Genomic DNA, 16,301 nt, shown 5'->3' with positions numbered 1-16,301 from the left:
TTTTTTTTTAAAGATTTTATTTATTTATTTGAGACAGAGAGAATGAGATACAGAGAGCATGAGAGGGAGGAGGGTCAGAGGGAGAAGCAGACTCCCTGCCGAGCAGGGAGCCCGACGCGGGACTCGATCCCGGGACTCCAGGATCATGACCTGAGCCGAAGGCAGTCGCTTAACCAACTGAGCCACCCAGGCGCCCCCAGTCCAATACAGTTCTATGATGATGGAAATCTTGGGTGTCTGCACCGTCCACGATTGTAGCCACCAGTCACATGTGACTACTGAGTACTTGGAAATCTTTGGTTAGTGTGACTGAGAAACTGAATTTTGAATTCTTTTTTTTTTTCTTTTGGATTTTGAATTCTCATGAATTTAAAATTTAAATTTAGGGGCATCTACCTGGTTCAGTCGGGAGAGCATATGACTCTTGATCTCAGGGTTGTGAGTTCAAGCCCCACTTTGGGTGGGGAGTCTACTCAAAAAAAAAAAAATTTTTTTTTTTTTTTTTTAAATAGCCGTATGTGGTCAGTAGCTTCTGTGTTGAGCTGCACAGGTACAAGTGTAATTCCAACGGCCTTATGAAAAACTACCTAAAAACATGGGGAGAAGTCTGAAGGTATCCCGAAATGTAGCAGTTTGCTCTGTTAGTAAGATGATGAGAGATCTGAATTCTGTTTGATTTTTCTGCTTCCAAATTTTCCAACAACGAACGGTTTCCTTCTATCATCAGAGGAAGGGAGAAGAGAGAGGAGAAGCCTGGAGCGGCAAAGTTCACGTTGGCAGGAAGGCCCGGTGTGGGCGGGGCTGGTGGGAGCGGGGCTTGTTTTGACAGGCGCGTTGTACCCCTGGTGGCTTGGGGCTTCTCCAAGCTGCAGGGCAACCTGCTGACACATTACAAACCCCGCTTAGCGGGTGTGAGCACGTGTGTGTGTGTGTGTGCACGCGCACACGTGGGGCCCCCATCTGTTGCCAACCTGGCAGCGCGGTGCTGGGTCTTCAGCTGTGTTTGCTGGGACTTGGGTGGATTTTGTCGTCTGAATTTCTTGCTTGCTTCCCCAGGCCTTCCTTCAGCTGCTTCTCCCAGTGACTGCTTAACGTTAAGGGGCTTCCTGCCTAAGCTCTCTCCTGGGCCTCTGAAGACTTCTCAAAGTCGGAGACAGTTCCTGCAGGTGGGTCTCGGCAGACAGCAGGGAAGGAACCCGGGCGCGTACTCATTACGGTTTGTTGATGCATCAGGAATTTAGGAGTTTGAATTATTTGAAGTGGCAAGATTAAAGGAAGATGGAATTTTCCTAAATACATAGCTGGAGGCTTTTTTATTTTTAATGAGTAGGGAGGCGACGCGCAGTGGTTCTCACACTTCAGGGTGCATGAGCATCACCTGGCTGCTTGTGAGAATTGAGATTCCTGCCCCCCAGGATTATGTAATCCCTCCCCTTTGATTTATAGATACAGAAATGGGGGGAAGGGGAGGCGAGGGGCCAAGCCATGTACCCAAGCAGGTCACTCCACTAGACCGTCTCTTGGTCTCCTGTGGCAGGTGTTTGGTGTTAAGGGAAGAGACAAAAGCGGGGTCCAGCACATTCTCTGACACCACCTGGAGGTCCAGCAATTCAACTCTGTCACCAAGTACCGAGAGTCAGTGCAGACCTCCCGCAGGTAAGAGGTGCAGTCACACAAGACTGTCCCCACCTCAGACACCAGCCGCAAATGGGACGCTCAGACTGCGCACCCTTCTGCTCAGTCCATGACCGCCGCCAACAGCTTTGATCATTTGCTAGAACTCGAGGGCCCAGGAAAGTGCCCTATTTATGATTGCTGTTATAAAGGATGCAAATGAACAGCCAGACGAAGACGGGTGCAGAAGGGTACCGTGCAAGAGTCTCTGTGCCCATGGAATTGGGGTGTGCCACCCTCCCGGCACGTGGATATGCTCCCCCAACTCAGAAGCTCCCCAAACTTTGTTGGTGAGGTATTTTTATCAAGATCTCATTACATAGGCACAATTGCTTAAATCACTGGCCTGATCGGACTCCCTCCCCGGCCTCCCCTCCCTCCCCAGAAGTCCAGGGACCGGACTGTAAGTTTAAACCCTCCAGCTACAGGGGCGGTGTTGCTGGTGACCAGGCCCCGTCCTGAAGCGTACAAATCCCAAGGGTTTTAGGAACCCAGAACTGCACAAAAACTATTTTTTTTTCTTATACCATGTGGGCTATTTGCAGTTTTGTGGAAAACACCACTTGCATTGCCAAGACAACAGAGGCCTCCGCAACGATGCTGCTTCTCGTCATTTCCAGCTCCAGTTGTCCACCGCAGTGCCGGGGGCACACACAGGTCATGCCAGACACTGTTGGTGCAGGAGGGCTGGGGGGTAGGTGACTGAGAACGGGCAGAATCCCCTCCCTGTGTCTCAGGACCCCAACCTCAAATTCAAAGGTCCCATAATGGAGCTCAACGGTAGAGCGTAACAGAACTGTGGGGTCCAGCTTGAGACAACAGTAAAGACGGAGCAATCTTGATGAGGCGACCAGGACCCAGAGGGTCCACCCTACCCCAGATGGCGTTCTCCAGGCCCCAAAGAGCTTCCAGACTTAAAAATGTCTTCCACTTGTCAGTCCCAGTGCCTCAAACACAGATGGGCTTAGGTTATAATGCAAAGATGTTAGGGTGGAAGAGGGAAGGCTGAAGAGAGCAGAGCAGCTGGGCAGCAACCCTCCACACCCTGAGGACTCTGGCCACCGCTCCCTCTGAGGCACCCACAGCAGCCCCATGTCACAGCTGTGGCCCAAGGGCCCTGGGGACAGCTCAGGATGCTGGGCACAGTTTGAAGATGGGCAGCTCCATAACTTCTACTAGAAAACCCACACATTGTAATTCCTTTTGGTGTCTTCAAATTTGAAGCTCGTTTATCTGGGTCAGGGACCATTTATTTGCATCTAACAAGTCGACGCTCGCCGCAGCATCTTTCCAACATACGGCCTGTTTGTGTCCTGTCTCTGTGCATCTGGTCAAGGCCACGGGGGCAAGGGGGCATTGGCCTCGCTGGGAGGGGGTACATGGCCTAGCACAGACCCCTCAGCTTCCCAGCCACCCAACCTACTTTTCAGAGAAACGGCAGTTGGGGGCACCTGGTAGTTTACCTGAATGAGTCTCTCATCTGGGGAAATGTTCCAGGAGCCATTTAGGAAGATCATTCTGGAACCCAGCAAGCTGCATCACCATGGCAACCCCTGCATCCCTGTGGTGCCCATCCCTTGGACACCTCTCTGTAAGACGGACAGGGGAAGTCTAAATGTGAGCTTATCTTTCTTTTTAAAAGAATTATCTTGAAGTACTTCAGAAAATAAAGGCATAATGAATAATGTAAGAAATATCTGTGTCCTCACCTCCCAATTTAAGATATAAAACCACATCTGTAAACGAAGCTCCTTTTCTCTGATCATAGAAACTTCCCTATCCTGTGAGAGGTAACCGCTATGCTGAGTTTAGTGTCTATCACCCATTCATTATATATAATTATATTTATATATTATATATATGATTATATACCCTTCCTATATTCTGAACCAAGGTATAATATCTTTTGCAAGTTAAAACATTTTTTTGAGGTGAGAGTCACGTAACATAAACCCAACCATCTTAAAGTGTAAAATTCAGTGGTATTTAGTGCAGTGGGCAGTGTTGGGCAACGATTACCTTCATGTTCACGTTTTTGAGCTTGTATAACTGGGATCCTACATTAGGACTTTTGCTGCTTGCTTTTTGCATCAATGCTGCTTACGAGGCTCATCTGTGCTCATGCACGCTGCCCTCCTCGTTCGGCTCACTGCTGTCCTGTATTGCCCCGTGTGACTATTTCACAATCGATCTTTTCTCCTGATGGGTACTGGGTGGATTCCAGGTTTTTATGATCACAGTAAGCCTGCCTCCTTGTGCTGCTTCTCCAGGATGTCAACCCAGGAGTAAAAGTTGCTGTGTAATGGGCTGAGAGCAGTTCCAGATTAGACATCACCCAACTGTTCCTCAAAGTACTAATTTATATTCACATAAGCCTGGTTGTCTTGGGAAGCTGGGGGCCAGGTGCACAATTTAATTATAGTAACCTAACACTTGGATAGTGTGCTTCATTTAATAAAACACTGTGAGGTAGGCAGAGCAGGATTATTAACCATTCTCAGCAACCTTCTGAACAAGGTATCTGAGACTCAGAGGGACTCCACCTGGATCACAGCAGTGTTAGGACTGAAGGTTAGAGGCAGGACGACCCATGTGTCAGTCCAGGATGGTGCTCTCCTTAGGCAATGTTAATTTCTCCCCTGCCCCCACCCCCACCCCGCCCCCTTGTACCTTACTTAAGAACAGGTCACAGTTTACCCCATCAGCTTTCTGAGGTGACAACACAATGAATGATGGCTGGCAGACCATGGAGAGGAGACCCTGAAAGAGGGTCTCTGTGGTTTGGACCATTCCAGGCTGCAGGGAAGCAGGGCAGAATCTTCTGGACTTGCACATTCCATTTTCCTTGCGGTGGTCGACATGCCTGTGCACAAAGATCGCATCTGATAGTATTTGGGGATCTAAGTTGCCCTAGGAGGGCACAAAGAAAAGAAAAGGCTTTACAGAAAAGTCTGAGGGAGGAACTGTGAACACACCCAGGGAAGGAGGTACAGTGGGAGAAGCACTTATGATACCTCAATTCTCTAAGGAACTGTCAGCTGGGCCCCCTGGTCCCTCCTCCCCACACTCCCTGAAACCAGGCGGCATCCCAAAAGAGGGCAACCCTGTGAACCTTGCTTAGCACAGAAACTTCGTTCTGGAGCAGAGCTTATGCCTGAGTGACATTTGAGCAGAGGCCTGTCTGAACAAGGCCTGGGGGTGTCTCGGGGTGCAGAGAGTGGTTGGGCTGCTGCCCCAGGGCGGGGGCAGAAGTGGAAGCCGAAGGGGTATGCCCACACCTCTGTGTCCTTCTGCCACGAACTTTTGGCACCAGGAGCACCATTTGCCGCTCTCCACCTGCAATCATCTCCCCATCCTGGCTGCTTCTGTCCCCCCGGACTCATGTCTGTGCGTCGGGATCCCAAGGGGGTGAAAGGCCGTTCCGTTTTGCCTTCCCCGCCCCCATCAGGCCCTCCAGTCACAAGATGTAGGTGTGATCCCTGGTGGCTTCGCAGTTTGACCTCAGGCAAGTTTCCTCTGGTGAAAAATGAGGAGGATCCGACAGATGGCCCGCGAGGAAGCAGCTGGCTGTGGGACCTCACCACCACTTGCCTGCCAGGGCTCCCAGCCCAGGCCCCCCGCTTCGGCTCCCACGGTGCACAGCTCACTCAAGACTGAGTTCACCTCGCCGTCCCTTCTTCCCTAGAGACCTTACGCCGAGCTCATAATGAGAGCACCGTGTTCCTCAGGAAATAGGTGAGCAGAATCTCCTAAGGAAGCTCGTTTTATTCTTTGACCTGATGCTGTCCGGGGCAGTTTTTTCAGCATTGGGAAGGCATCAGATGCCCTGGAAATCCGACACAGCCATCTGGGGCAAGGAGAAGACAAAGACTGATGGCAGAGCAGGGCCAGGTAACAACTTTCAGAGATTCTTGCCCGCCATGGCCCAGCCAGGAGGTGTCCTTGGGCCGTCCCCGTGCCACTCCCACCAGGCCGTGGCCCCAAGGCCGCGGTGCCCTGCCCACCCACCTCGTAGCGCTGACTCAGTCTCTCCACTTCCCCACTCCCGGATAAAGGGAAATCATTTCCTCTGGAGTTGGGCAGAAGAGTTTTCACTATATGTGGATAGGAAGAGCTAGATAAAATACGATCCACTTATTCTTAAAAACTGTGGGCTAGATGGTGTCTGCCACGGTTCAAACAGGACAGATGGAAAAGGAGATTCTCGATTGAACACGGTAACACCTCTGTTAGCCCCACTACCCTGCCGGGCCTCAGTGGGCCCACCAGGAAAGGCCAGATGTTCACTGAGGCAGCTCTCAGGCCTTTGAGAGCGAGGTAGGTAGGGGTAGGGACAGGTGGCCACGCTGGCTGGGCAGGCAGGTCCCACCAAGGGCATGAACGGGGCTCAGGCAGGAGCACAGCCGACCAAGAGGAAGACCCGAGGCCCGGGTCCTGTCCCTGGGAACTGAGCCAGAGTAGTAAGCAAACATGGGGCAGAGGGGTCCAGGAGATGGGACAACACGCAATCTGCAAAGACTGGGCTCCAAGCTGTTAAAACAAGCACAGGATGTGGGGGGGCGGGGAGCGTCCCCGCCACTGTGCTCCTGGCCACCGTTAGACCTGCAGGGTGGGAGCGGGGCTCTAGGAGGCTGCCCATTTTGCCCTTAACAGCTGGGCCCCTCTTAGTCCTTTCCTATACACAGCTCCGTTCTCTCTCGCTGGCACAACTGAAAAAAACCAATTCATTATTAAAAACTCAAATCCAAATAGAAGTAGAGAGAATAGTGTGAAGGATCTGCTGTCTTCCTCACTCAGACTCAGTAATTATCGACACATGACCCATCTCTTCTCCTCTCTGAGCCCACCCACTCCTTGGTGACAATTTTAAGGACCAAATGGAGAAAAGCCTATTGGTTTATTACAAAGAATCGAGTGTTCCGGGGACCACTGTTTGGCTGACCAATCACCTATTCCTAATTCCACCCCCATCTTCCACAACAGGCTTTCCAGCCTCCCCTCCAGCTGGGGGCAGTCAGATGATCCAGCAATGGCCAGTGAGACGTACATGAAAGCCAGCTTTGAAGCTGCTTTTAAAAGTCTCATTGCAGGATGATACACGTGCACACATATACACATCTGCACGTGTATTAGCCAGAGGAAGCGGTTTCATCAATATGAACTTAGTTCAGTATGAGGGACTTTCTTTTTTTTAAGATTTTAAGTAATCTCTACACCCAGCCTGGGGCTCAAACTTAGAACCCCCGAGATGAAAAGCTGCGCGCTCTACAGACTGAGCCAGCAAGATGCCCCAATGCAGGTGGCGTTTAAAGAGGCTCTATGGAGGGGCGCCTGGGTGGCTCAGTCATTAAGTGTCTGCCTTCGGCTCAGGTCATGATCCTAGGCTCCTGGGATCAAGCCCCACATCGGGCTCCCTGCTCAGCGGGAAGCCTGCTTCTCCCTCTCCCACTCCCCCTGCTTGTGTTCCCTCTCTCGCTGTGTCTCTGTCAAATAAATAAATAAAATCTTTTTTAAAAAAATAAATAAAGAGGTTCTATGGAGATGAAGAGGGAGGCAGCTGAAGTCAAGGCAAATGAAACTATTTTAACTCTGAAAGTCTGGGAACACTGAAGCAAGGATGCACGAAGCTGGGAGGAAGGGCGTCTGTAACAAGAATGGTCTCAGTAGCTGCGCATTCCTTGGCCAGCTGCCGGATTCTGCCCCAAGGGGCTAGGCTTGAGGGGCTTTCTGTTTTACTGGCTGCTTGGAGTTTATTTTCCACTGGGTGCAAGGCACACGGTTCCAGGATGTCAGGAAGGCCTGCGTGTGGCTTGGATAGTAAAAAAAAAAACCTTCTTTTTTGGTGTTTTGCTATACAAGAACCCCACTATTTCTGCTTGCAGCAGCCTGCCTAGTCTATGGGGAGGGGACAGTGGGGCCCTGATGAGCCTGGCGCCTCCCGAAGCCTGGTGGCCGGTGGTGGACACGCAGGACCGGGGCCCAGTGCAGGCTTTGCCAGGCTGGCCACCAGGTCGCTTCACGGGGTGGGGGGACGGGGAGGCTTTCCAAAAGATGCGTGGATGTGTAAAAAATGACTGAGTGGAGATCAGATGTGTGCAGCAAACCCGCCTGGAAAAGACTCACTAAGTTGAGACCGCAGAAAGGATCCCACCTTTGTGCAGCTGTAAATTTAATCTAATGCAGGGCTCAGCAGAGAAGCCTGTGTGAGGGCTGGGTCGTGAACAGAAACTGAAGGGCAAATGCGCTATGGCGCTCCCTGACTCGTCTGACTTCTCTCTCCACACCTTGGAGCAAAGCAAGAATAGCACACCCACCTGTGCCAAGAACCCAGCATGCTCTTGCAGCTACTGTCCCCATCTCGAAGGCTTCAAAGGCGTGAAGATTTGCTAAAGAAGAAAAACCCTAACTTGCGACGGGCTCAGCACCATTTATTCGGTAGGATTCCAGATCGTTTCTCAATCCAGACGAGGTGCTGGCTCATGCTGAGACGTCACAGCTTCATCACGCCTGAGACGAAGAACCGTGGGAGGGAGCGCGGGCTGGAGGCCCTCAGGACTCGGAAGGCAAGCGGCAGTGAACAGAGGACGATGCCCAGAGGGTGCCACGCTGTCTAGCTGTGGCTCCTGCGGGTCTGGATGTCCTTGTCCTAACCAGAGCGCTGCCTTGTCTTACCTTAAAGGACTTTCCCGTTACTCTTGTATCCCTGTGTAGGACCATAACTGAGGCCTCACAGCGACCTGTTCTGATGCTGGCCCGAAGGGCTCTCCTACCACTTTTACAATCCTTTATCAGAGTGGATGTGAACAGACAATGTATTCCAATGTAGCCAGTAAACTACCTTTCTGAGTAATAAGGTCCATGACCCCATAACCATGTAGTGTTGAGGATCAGGCATTGGTTGCCATGAGCTTCTGACTATGTATTTGAGGACTGGATGGGGGACCCCAGGTGTGTCATTAGCTCATCTCAACCCTACAAAGTAGTGGTGTTCCTCATACCATTTACAGACCAGAAAACAGAGGCTCCGAAAGCCCAGCTGTGGTCAAGGTCACACAGCTGCTAAATGTCCAGGCAGGGACTGGCTCCCAGTCTTCGGAACGCTACATGACCCTAAACCTGTCCATGTTACTCAGGACACCCAGACACACACACCCCAAAAGCAAACTGTGGGGTTTACTCCTTTATTACTATGCAGTTTGGAATTTAAGTTTTCCTAAGGAGTATAAAAAAAGAGTCTTTCAGAGTTTTCTTTGACAGAATTACCGAGGAGCACATCTTAAACTGACTTGAACTCTGAGAAGAGGAAAAAGGCTGAAGGGAAAAAAATCCCTAATTCAGCAATAATACATGCTTACTTTCAGCCTGACCTTGTACCAGTTAAGTAGGAATCCCGTTCAGCAGGGAGGAAGAGAGCAGGAGAGAAGCAGCAGCGGAACAAGAACCAAACTACAAGGACTTGGCGTTCCACCCACCCTCGGGAGCCTCCCTCCCCCAGTCTTGGGGGCAAGGCCGACTCCAGAATGGGCCCCAGAAATTCAGCCCCAGGCTGGTCGCGCTATTCCCTGGGACCAGCTCGGGCAGGCCAGGACGTGCGGGCCTGGCTGGTGGCCTTCACAGCAGGATAAAGGGAAGGCCAGTGGTGTCCTCATCTTCACCAGCCTCTTGTAGGACCAACTTTTATTTTTATTTTTTTCAAGGACAAACTTTCAAAAGTAAAATGGATGAAACCACGTGAGGTCAAGATACAAAGACAGAAATTCAACGTGGAAAAAAGACCTTGCTGGGAAACAGCTGATGAGAAACACCAGAAATATTTCACAGACGCACCAGAAGCTCACATTGTCAACAGGATTAAGCTGCTATTGATTTCCCACCATGACATCAGGGTTTCATTTTGCTCAGCCTAAGATCTCGCTCGATTTCAAACTGCCTGTGGTCCACTCGGTCTAGAAAAGCCTTCCGTTCAATGTACCTAGAAGAAAATATAAAATGTTTGTCAGCAGACTCTTGTAGGAGAAAAACATCTCCCCTGCACTGTCCCACCCCCCAGGTGTGAACCGCCCCCCCCCCAGGTGTCCACTTGACCAGTGGGATCCCCGGGTTAGAGCAAATACAAACAGATTACCACAGCTGGTACCCAGAGTAACCACCCACGGCTTGCCCAGTAACATCCAAACCACTCACGCTTGGTCTAAACAAGATGCTTCTGGCTCAGAGGTCACTGCAAGTAAAATGGAAAAAAGAAAGCAACCACCTATCCGGGGCTTGGTGCCAGGACAATGCAGCAGTTTTGTAACAAGGTTTTAGGGACAGAAGAACATAGGCTGAGTCAAGCACAGGTTCAGTGGGGGGCTCTGTTACACATCAGCTGGGCCACATTGGTCAAGCACTCAACATCTCTGAGCCTCATTTTTTTTTTTTTAAAGATTTTATTTATTTATTTGACAGAGAGAGAGAGACAGGAGAGAGGGAACACAAGCAGGGGGAGTGGGAGAGGGAGAAGCAGGCTTCCCGCTGAGCAGGGAGCCTGATGTGGGGCGCGATCCCAGGACCCCGTGATCATGACCTGAGCCGAAGGCAGACGCTTAACGACTTAGACACCCAGGCACCCCTGAGCCTCATTTTTCTCAAGAGCAAAACAGTGATGCCGTATTTCCTGGTCTCAGTGGTGGGCTGAGACGGTGAGAGAGAGAAAGGTATGCATCCTGCATATCTACAGTACATCAAACTGAAAAAAGGTGCATCTGAAAATGGAAGAAACAGGGTCTTTTTTTTTTTTTTTTTTTAGGATTTTATTTACTTACTTGAGAGAGAGCACGAGAGCAAGCGAGAGCATGAGGAGGGGGAGAAGCAGATTCCCTGCTAAGCAGGGAGCCCGATGCAGGGCTCAATCCCAGGACCCCGGGATCATGACCTGAGCAGAAGGCAGACACTTAACCGATTGAGCCACCCGGGCGCCCAAAACGGTCTTTGTAGAAACTACTTTCTCGGGCTGCCGTGAAGCTCAAGTGGGCACACAGAGCGCTCACTTTAAAGGGATTTCACTGCCTTCAACGCCCTCCTTCCTTCCCCTACTCCTCTCCAGTGTCCTCTGCCCACCTGGGGCCAGAAGAGGCCTCCCTGAAGTTTCTCTAAGGGAATGAGAGCAAGAACGGCCACCCACAGTCCACCTACGGGGCCCCTTAAAAGGTTGGTGCTCGGCGACCTAACGGGGGCCTGGTTCAGCAGACGCGGCTTCCCCAGGCGCAGGGCAGAAGTGGGCAGGTAAGGAGTGGCTGGCAGCTTAATGAGACAGGGCTGCATTTTAATGCACCTTCTTGCCCTAAAGCGGGCCTTGTCTCGCCCAGGGGAGGGGATCTCTGCTGCTAATTCATCTACTGAGAGAGCAAAACTGTCACTGAAAATAGGAGACATAATTGAATCTCCGCACTAATTTTTCTTGTGTAGCACTGTGTAAAATGTGCATCTGTCATTACAAGGTCATTATGTTAGCAGGCTCAGGAGCCCATATGCCTTCGCTGAGTCCGGGGCCTGCTTGCTGGCCTCAGGCTGTGGCCCCTAGCCCCGCAGAGGTGGAGGTGGCTCTGAGTTCAAACGCTGACTGCCACTGGCTAGCTGTGTGACTCTGGATACACCACATAACTTTGCCAATTCTGTTTCCTCATCTGCCAAGAGAAGAAAGAAAAATGGATCATCATCCCTACTCTGGAGGGCTGCTGGGTGGACTGAATGAAACTGTCCACAAAATGCCTAGCAGAGCAGGCGCTCAAGAAAATGGCAGCTAATGCTGTCACTATCGTTTGGGGAGGTCCAAGGACAACAAGATCCAAGAGGGGAGCGCAGTCAGGTCTCTTGATGGGTATTATCGGCGACTAGGTCAGGGATCAGAAACTAAGCTGCTGCGTCTACACCGCCGACCAGAGGCCAGAATGGCTGGAAACGAACAGGAGGGTCTGCTCCTAGGTTTGACACAAGCCCATCAGGGCCAGGCCATCAGATTTAGCGAGTGAAACACAGGATGCCCGGCTAAATGTGAATTTCAGATTCCCCGGCAGACAGGAAAGCCACAGACACCGTGGACCCCCTTCTGATAAAGAGAGAAGACAAGGCGGACTGCGGTGGGGAAGCAAACATGTGACAGAACACACTCACCTTCCACCTATCGCCAAGGGGCCCGTGATTCTCCAGAGGGGGCTGCTAACCAAAATCGACCAAAGGGCTCTGCCACACCACAACCATCATCCTCCCCCACCTTAGTTTTCACCAGCCCTGGGTGAAGGCTGAGATGGGCAGCAGTATTTTGATAGCCCGAACTGCCCCTTGAAGTTCAGCAGGAAAAAAAGGGTGCACCTTGGCTAGAGAGGAATTTAGGACGTGTTTCAAGAGAGCCATTACCCAATGCTCTCTTGTCGGAGAGTGCCTGGAGGGAAGGAAGAGGAAGTACGTGGCTTTGAGCAGTTGTGGTCTTTCTTCTCGATTTTCCTCTAAAGAGGAAGTGATACTTAAATTAGGATGCTCACAGAGCATGAAGGATGGCCTTGCAGGTTCCTGGAAGCAGTGCTAGGTCCAGCTGCATTTTAATGCACCTTCTTGCCCTAAAGCGGGCCTCGTCTACCTCCATGACCCCCAGGAGTCACGCTTTCAGCACCAGCACAACCTGGTGAGACTCTCACGAGTGAAGCCAGGCTGGGTGCTACCCAGGCAGGTGCAGGCAGAGCTCAGGTTAAGGGGAGGATTCAGGCAGCCAAGAGGGGCATATATGCAGAATGCCAACTGAATTCTCAAGGGCGACCCAGACAAAGGCCGTCAAGGCGGGCCTGGTGACTTCACTTCCCCATTCACAGCCACGTGTAGCTGCTAACAGGATCCAGCCAAGAGCTGGCCAGGAACAAAACTTCTATTGGACACGGACCACTCCCCTCCCCGAAAGACAGGAAAGGTGCCGAGGATGAGATGGGCTCTGATATTTACTATTTGTTTCACTTTGGGCAAGATACTTAATTTCCGTGCCTTAGTTTTCTTCTCTAAAACAGGAATAAAAATTATAGTAGCCCTCTGACAATGCGGTGAGCCTGTGAGAAGTGCTCTGTAAACAATAAAACAAAGAACAGCTGAGCACTGAGGGGTTCTTGCTTCCCATTTCTGACCTGACTGTTCACTACAGAACCTCAGACCCCGGGACAGCTGCAACAGGGACCAAGAGACCAAATGCTCCGGGAGGAGGAAGGGTTTGTGGGGAAGGCCGCCTCCTCCGAGGTGGCCCAGGTAGATGGCCTATTTAAACCGAGCTTCAGCAAGTTTTCAGGCACCTTAAGTGGGTTACAGTCCCAGAACACAACCACCAGCTGACAAGTGCAATGGTGCCTTTCTGGCCTGTGCCCAGCACTCCTGGGGACCCAGCCTGATTGGGCGCAGTCCCCTGGGAAGCTGGGGGTATGTGTGGGCGGGGGCATCATCCCTTCCTGCTACTATTGCTCTATGTGGCCCATTTACCCTCGAGGAAGCGGCTCTTTACTTTCATTAGTAAAACATGCTAATAGCACCAAAACCTAAGGGATTTTCTAGCTCTTCCTTTCAGAACCAGGTTAGATACAACAGGTTCTGGCATCTTTTTGATCCTTCGACCCAAATTACTTTTCTGGTACCAATTGTTTGAGATCCAGGCCAAAAAGGAGGCAGGGAAAAATGGAAGAACAGAGGAAAAGGGTAGAAAATGCTTCTAGGGAATATGCTGGTACCTACTCCACAGGCAAATGAAGGATGGCCATCCATCCAAAAAGTCAGAGGTCTTTGAGGGTGGGAAGGCCCAACGGGTGGGCCCATCCTGGTCATCGGCCCACGAGAGGCCTCCTGCCCCCTGGTCAGGGAAAGAGCAAAGGGAGGTGCGGGGACATGTGACGCCGGTACACGACTGAGGGCATTTCCAGCTGCGTTATTACTCTGTTCCCAGCGTCCGGTCCCCCAAGCAAGCACGCAGTGCCGCACAAACATGACCGGGAATGCGGGTCAGCTCAGTGCCCAGCACCAGGAGGCAGTGGGCCATGGAGGCTGTCTCAAGATAAAGCCCTGTGATGGATGTAGTAAGGTAGGCCCTTTTCTGCCCGAGAGAAGCAAGCTGCCCAGTGTCGCAAAAGCCCGCATCCCCCTCACCCCGTGGAAGAGTGTGCGACTTGTAAACCGCTTGAGGCCCAGAGTAGAAGAACGGTGACTTGAATGAAGCTTCTCCCCTGCTTTCCTCCCATCTCACCAGGTTGTGCTGGTGCTGAAAGCATGACTCCTGGGGGTCATGGAGGTAGACTGTTTGGAGAAAAAATGATTTTCTCTGGGCTCTCCTACATGCCTCTCTGCGTCACAAGCACACCTGGTTTCCAATCATGGCGCTCCCTGACCTTCGATTTGATTGCCAGCGGCAGCCAAGCCCGGGCCTGCAGTCCGCTCAGGCACGGTGCCCCAAGCCCTTCTCCAGGCCTGCCGGCCTCCGCCTCAGCTGACAGTGCCCGCTGCCGGGGAAGCCGTGTGCTCGGGGACGGGGCTGGAGGGAGCAGTGCGAAACGCTGGGCCAGCCCGGGAGCCCGGGGCTCAGAGCGAGTTGTGACCCTTTGCTGTGCGGATGACTGACCATCTTGGGGACAGGCGTTTTAACCAATTCTGCTGCCTGGGCAGAGACATCATTCTGATGGACCTGATGTCATGCCCTTCTTTTCTGGGGGGCTGATTCTAGTCCTACTAGGTTCCAACACAAAGTCATGACTGGTGGCTAGTGGGTCAGGCATTTGGACAGTGAGGTGGCTCGGCACCTGCTCTGGGCTGGGTCCTCTTCTAGGTGCTGGGGACAGGTGGTGAACCTGCCCCTTGTTGTTGGAGGCTCACCGTGTATGAAAGAGAACACGATGACACACTCCAACAAAGTGCTATGACTGACGGTTCCTCGGGTGGGGCTACTCTAGAGAGTGGCATCTGAGTCGAACGCTGAGTGACAAGAGTGAGCCATCATGGAGGAGGACCTGGAGGAGCCCTACAGAAGCTAGGCCGTCATGAGCGGGGGAGAAGGGGGTACGAGGTGGGCAGGAGACAGCTCAGGAAGGGTAAGTTTGATGTGTGTCTAGGACATGCAAATGGAGGGGTCAACCCAACAGCTGATTTGGAAGTCTGAAGCTCAGCGGAATGGTCGGGCAAGGGAGAGCTTTTCTGGGAGTCATCAGCAGAATGTGGTACCTAAGCTGTGGAACTAGTGAGCTCTCCTGGGCGGGGGGTGGTCTGCAGGGAATGGGAGGACAGACAGCTGCCCAGAGCTCAGTCCTGGGACTTTCCAAGTTTAAAAGCTGGGGGAAGGAAGAGGGACTAGCCAGGGAGGCTGGGAGGACATACCCCCAAGCTGTATCTGCCACCTTTGTGGAAAGTATTCCTGAAGGGTTGGCAGGAAGACACCAGGAGGGAATTTAAAGGAATAAGGCACCCAGCTTTCCGTTTGCAGTAATGCCCCTGACAGTGTGCTCAGTAACGGCAGATGGAAGAAAGAAGAGTGAGCAGAGGACTCACTATATTTATAAACACACCAGATATTTCCTCTACCTAATTCTCATAAACTAGAGAGGTATAGTATACTGTAGAGTTTCTACTTTATAGATGAAGATATGGGCTAGAACACATGGCAGGTTGGTAGCAGAGCCAGGATTTAAATACAACTTCAATTCAGTTTTTTTTTTTAAAGATTAATTTGAAAGAGAGAGAGAGCGCGCTCGTGCGCGCTCGCACACAACTGAGTCGGGGTGGGGAGGGGCAGAGGGAGAGAGAATCTCTAGCAGACTCCCCACTGAGTGTGGAGCCTGACCTGGGGCTTGATCTCACAACCCTGAGATCATGACCTGAGCCGAAATCAAGAGGAGGACATCTAACCAACTGCACCACCTGGGAGCCCCAGTTTCAATTCAGTTTTGTCATAAAATGTAACACACAAGATTTAAAGTGAATAAAACGGGCAAGGCAAACGCCCCATCGTAAAGCAAGTGCCCACGTGGCCATGGCCAGATGAAGAAGCGGAAGGCTGGCAGCCTGGAGGAAGCCCCTGCATAACTCTCCCACCAACGCCAGCCTGGCCAGGTGCGAGCTTGCCTGCCTTTGAAGTTTGCATGCCCTCAACATTATGGTCTAGTTGTGCCTAATTTTGAACTTGACATAAATAGACTTATACTGTGAATTCTTCTGTGACTTGCTTCTTTCACAAAATAACTCAACAGATGCACTGCTTTTGCCTGTCTTTGACCTTTATATAAATGCGATCATACTGTGTGAACTTCTTGGTATTACTATGTTATTGAAATTATCCATGTTCATTCCCAAAATGATGTCACTTAGGTTAAAGCCCCCAGTCAGTCAACCCAGACTTAATACCCAACCTCATTGCAGTTTCAACCCTCTAGGAATGTAACCTTTAACCGGTCAGTCAGGAATTCTCTGGTCAGCACCAGTAAGGTTATATGTCACATGGGCCTTCTTCATCCTCCAAAGGAAGATGAGGTAATCCACCTACTAAAACCCTTTTGTCCCCAGATGGAGGTGACCTCACCTGAAATAATCTTTCTATTTATGACTTCCTTGTCCTGCCTTTAAAAACCTTTCCCTGGGGC

The 16,301-nt window shown here is 51.4% G+C and overlaps 1 protein-coding gene and 1 long non-coding RNA gene across 3 annotated transcripts in view; one reads left to right on the top strand and one right to left on the bottom strand.

Moving 5' to 3' along the window:
* The first annotated feature begins 545 nt into the window (after positions 1 to 545).
* The window catches only part of LOC145717647 (uncharacterized), a 19,408-nt gene continuing 3,652 nt past the window's right edge, over positions 546 to 16,301 (top strand). Inside the window, exons 1-2 of the long non-coding RNA XR_014140993.1 lie at positions 546 to 1,166; positions 1,538 to 1,656. This is a non-coding gene — a long non-coding RNA (uncharacterized LOC145717647). The remainder of the gene's footprint in view (positions 1,167 to 1,537; positions 1,657 to 16,301) is intronic.
* The window catches only part of CFDP1 (chromatin stabilizing protein CFDP1), a 124,541-nt gene continuing 117,081 nt past the window's right edge, over positions 8,842 to 16,301 (bottom strand). For both annotated transcript variants that reach the window (XM_031039176.2, XM_006743337.3), the window contains one exon: positions 8,842 to 9,646. In XM_031039176.2, the coding sequence (XP_030895036.1) occupies positions 9,556 to 9,646 (91 nt within the window). In that variant the 3' untranslated portion in view covers positions 8,842 to 9,555. The remainder of the gene's footprint in view (positions 9,647 to 16,301) is intronic.

This window comes from Leptonychotes weddellii, chromosome 16, assembly GCF_054177405.1.
Source record: "Leptonychotes weddellii isolate Sample4059 chromosome 16, ASM5417740v2, whole genome shotgun sequence".
Classification (NCBI taxonomy): Eukaryota; Metazoa; Chordata; class Mammalia; order Carnivora; family Phocidae; genus Leptonychotes; species Leptonychotes weddellii.
Note: the sequence above shows the minus strand (reverse complement) of the source record. Positions and strands in the feature narration are given on the sequence as shown.